Source organism: Nicotiana tomentosiformis, chromosome 4 (genome assembly GCF_000390325.3).
Source record: "Nicotiana tomentosiformis chromosome 4, ASM39032v3, whole genome shotgun sequence".
In the NCBI taxonomy this organism is placed as follows: domain Eukaryota; kingdom Viridiplantae; phylum Streptophyta; class Magnoliopsida; order Solanales; family Solanaceae; genus Nicotiana; species Nicotiana tomentosiformis.
Genome location: NC_090815.1, coordinates 38,385,762 through 38,389,469, shown reverse-complemented (window position 1 = coordinate 38,389,469; position 3,708 = coordinate 38,385,762). Strand labels below are relative to the sequence as shown.

The following is a 3,708-nucleotide window of genomic DNA, read 5'->3' as shown; positions in this document are numbered from 1 at the left end:
ATGGGAGTAAACGAAAATGATTTAACCAAGCAGGAGATTGAATCTGTGCTGGTCAAAAAGTTTGGAGAAACACTTACTAAAGGAGCGTTAACATGGTACTCTCTTTTACCTGAAAATTATATTGACTCTTTTGTTGAGCTTGCAGATCTATTTATAAAAGCACACTTAGGTGCACAAAAAGTTGAAAAGAGAATGGAGGATATATTCAAAGTAAAGCAAGGAGATACAGAATTGCTTCGAGAATTCGTAGACAGATTCCAATGTGAAAGAATGTTGCTACCAAGAGTACCTGACAATTGGGCACCTATGGCATTTGCAAGCAATTTAAACGAGAAAAGTTTAGAAGCTACGAGGAGGCTTAAAGAGAGCCTATGAGAATTCCCTGCCACGACATGGAATGATGTCTATAATAGGTACAATACCAAATTACGGATCGAAGAAGATATCGTAGCTTGGTCAAAGGTTGAAGAAAAAATAGGTTCTAGGCGGTCAAAATGTGAGAAGAGGTCCGGTAAGAATATGTACGAGCCTTATATGGGACCTTCGGGGCGAGAAGCTCGTTCCAAATTCAAAAACGTGCGGGCTGATCACAGGTTCGCAAATAGAGATTCAGGTTCATCATCGACGAGATTCAGAAAATATCAAGGTGAATGTAACAGAGATGCTAATACAAACGCAAGGATTGGGGACTATAATTTTAACATGAGTACCTCCGAGTTGGTCGTTATTTTAAGAAGCATGGGGGATAAGGTACGATGGCCTAAAGAGATGAGATCAAATCCAAATAGAAGAAACCCAGACTTTTGGTGCGAGTTCCATAACGGCCACTGCCATAGAACATCAGACTGCAGATTATTACAAGGTAAGGTGGAACATTTATTGAAACAGGGCTATCTGACGGAATTATTTAGTGAGAAAGGAGAACAAACTTACATGAAAAATAGGCAAGAGCCCCCAAAACCTCCGTCTCCAAAGAGAACAATAAATGTGATAAACGGTGGAGAAGAAGTCAACGACATAACCTATACAGCTGCGAGAAAAGTAGTTCACAATAACTCACGGGAAGCGAACTCGCCAAACTCTGGAAGACGGCAACATAACCTTTGATGATGTAGATGCCGATGGATTAATAATTCCTCACAATGATGCACTGGTAATATCTTTACTTATACATGATACTTATGTAAAACGAGTTTTGATTGACCCGGGTAGCTCTGTGAATATTTACGAGTGGTGAACGAAATGCTGATGGGCGATCATGTAGTTCCAAAAGCACGTTCCTTATCTGGGTTTGATAACTCAACCGTTATTACAAAGGGAGAGATTGAACTAAGCACATACGCAGAAGGGGTTATCAAAGAAACAAAATTTCAAGTGATAGACACGGATATGGCCTATAATGTAATTCTTGGGAGGCCGTGGATTCATGATATGGATGCTGTGCCATCCACATTACATCAGGTTATCAAATTCCCTTCAAAATGGGGAGTTTAACAGATTGGAGGAGATCAACAAACTTCAAGGAGCATCAATTCGGTGATACAGCCAAGTTAAAAAGATACGAATGCAAGTTAAAAAGATGCAGGTGCGAGTGAGAAAGATGCGGTAAATCAAATTTCAATAGAAATTATATCAAAACAAAGAGACGTGGACTCCAAACCAGATGTATTTCAAGAGCCAGAGGAGAACAAAAATATTAAAATAACGATTGAGGAGCTTGAAGCTATTCCACTATTCGAACAATGGCCAGATGGAAGAATTCATATCGGAGCAAGGTTAAACCCAGATAGGAGAGGTAAGTTAATTGAATATTTAAAAGCTAACGCGGATTATTTTGCATGGTCCCATTCAGATATGACAGGTATACCTCCGGAGGTGATGACTCATAAATTAAATAAAGATCCATTATTCATAACTGTCAAACAAAAGAACAGGAAGCAAGGATCATTCAAAAATTAAGTGATCGATGAAGATAGGGACTTATTGTTACAAAGTCATGCCCTTTGGCTTGAAAAATGCTGGAGCTACGTATTAGAGGTTGGTGACCAAGATGTTCTAAGAACACCTAGGGAAGACAATGGAAGTGTACATTGATGATATGTTGGTTAAATCTACACAAGCGGAAGATCATTTTCAACATCTTTCAACTACCTTCGAGATCCTCCGCACATATAATATGAAACTGAACCCAGAAAAGTGCGCTTTTGGCGTAGCTTCAGGTAAGTTTCTAGGCTTTCTCGTATCTAATAGAGGAATTGAAGTAAATCCTACACAGATTAAAGCTATTGAAAAAATACCTGATATACTCACAAGCACAAAAGAGGTACAAAGATTGACAGGTAGGATTGCAGCTTTGGGAAGATTCATTTCAAGATCTTCAGAGAAAAGCGTTAAATTTGTTTCAGTATTGAAGAAGCAAAATCAGTTTGAATGGACTGAGGAATGCCGACAAGCCCTCAAAGATTTGAAGTCATACTTAACAAATCCTCCCCTATTGTCTAAACCAAGGGATGGAGAAAGACTATTTGTATATCTTGCAGTTGCAGAAGTAGATGTAAGTGTAGTTTTAGTAAGGGAGGACAAAGGTAAACAATCTCCTATTTATTATGTTAGTAAATCTTTATTAGATGCTGAAACTAGATATCCTCATCTGGAGAAACTAGCTTTAGCATTAGTCATGGCGGCTAGGAAATTGAGACCATATTTTCAATGACATTCTATCTCCGTAATAACTGCATATCCATCAAGGAATAATTTGCATAAACAAGAATTTTCAGGCAGACTAGCCAAGTGGGCAATAGAACTAAGTGAATATGACATTATTTATCAACCTAGAACAATAATAAAGTCTCAAGTTTTAGCAGATTTCGTCACAGATTTTAATACAAAAATAATTCCTGAAGTAGAAAAGAAATTACAAATTTTTACTGGAGCTAATCCAAGTACGTGGACTTTATTTACTGATGGCTCTTCAAATGTCAAAGGCGCCGGTTTAGGTATTGTCTTAATCCCACCCTTAGGTGAAAGTATAAGACAAGCAATTAAATGTTACCCTATTACTAACAATGAAGCAGAGTATGAAGCTGTAATTGCAGGTTTGGAACTAGCATGAGAACTCTCCATAGAGCAAATCACGATTAAAAGTGACTCTCAACTGGTAGTCAATCAGATGCAGGGGACTTACACTGCTAGAGAGGCACGAATGCAACAATACTTGGAAAAGGCACGAGAACTGGTCAGGCAATTCCAATCATAGAAGATCGTGCAAATACCCAAGGAAGAAAACGTAGAAGCAGACGCGTTGGCTAACCTTGCTTCAGTTGCAGAAGTAACGAGTGAAGAAAATACTATTGTAATACATTTATTTCATTCAGAACTTGACGAGGATAAACATGAGGTAAGCTTTAATAATTTAACCTAGGATTGGAGAAATGAGATTGTTAATTTTTTGCAGTATGAGATCGTACCTGAAGGCAAGAAAGAATCTCAAGTGCTTCGACGAAAAGCTGCTCGTTACTGCCTAATTCGAGATAATTTATATCAAAAAATATTTGGCGGTCCTTTAGCAAGGTGCGTTGGACCCAATCAAATGGAGTACATGATGAGGGAAGTACATGAAGGACATTGCGGAAATCATGCAGGTGGAAGATCTTTAGTTAAAACACTAATCAGGGCAGGATACTACTGGCCTAAAATGGAAGAAGATGC

General features: G+C 38.3%; 1 protein-coding gene across 1 annotated transcript; it reads left to right on the top strand.

Moving 5' to 3' along the window:
- Positions 1-375, top strand: LOC138909525 (uncharacterized). The gene has a single exon (XM_070200729.1). It carries the CDS (start codon positions 1-3, stop codon positions 373-375), a length of 375 nt encoding a protein of 124 aa, XP_070056830.1.
- The last annotated feature ends 3,333 nt before the right edge of the window (positions 376-3,708 follow it).

What these genes read in the sequence shown, in the direction of transcription:
- LOC138909525 (XM_070200729.1), top strand. Translation starts at nt 1, where the DNA reads ATGGGAGTAAACGAAAATGATTTAACCAAGCAGGAGATTGAATCTGTG.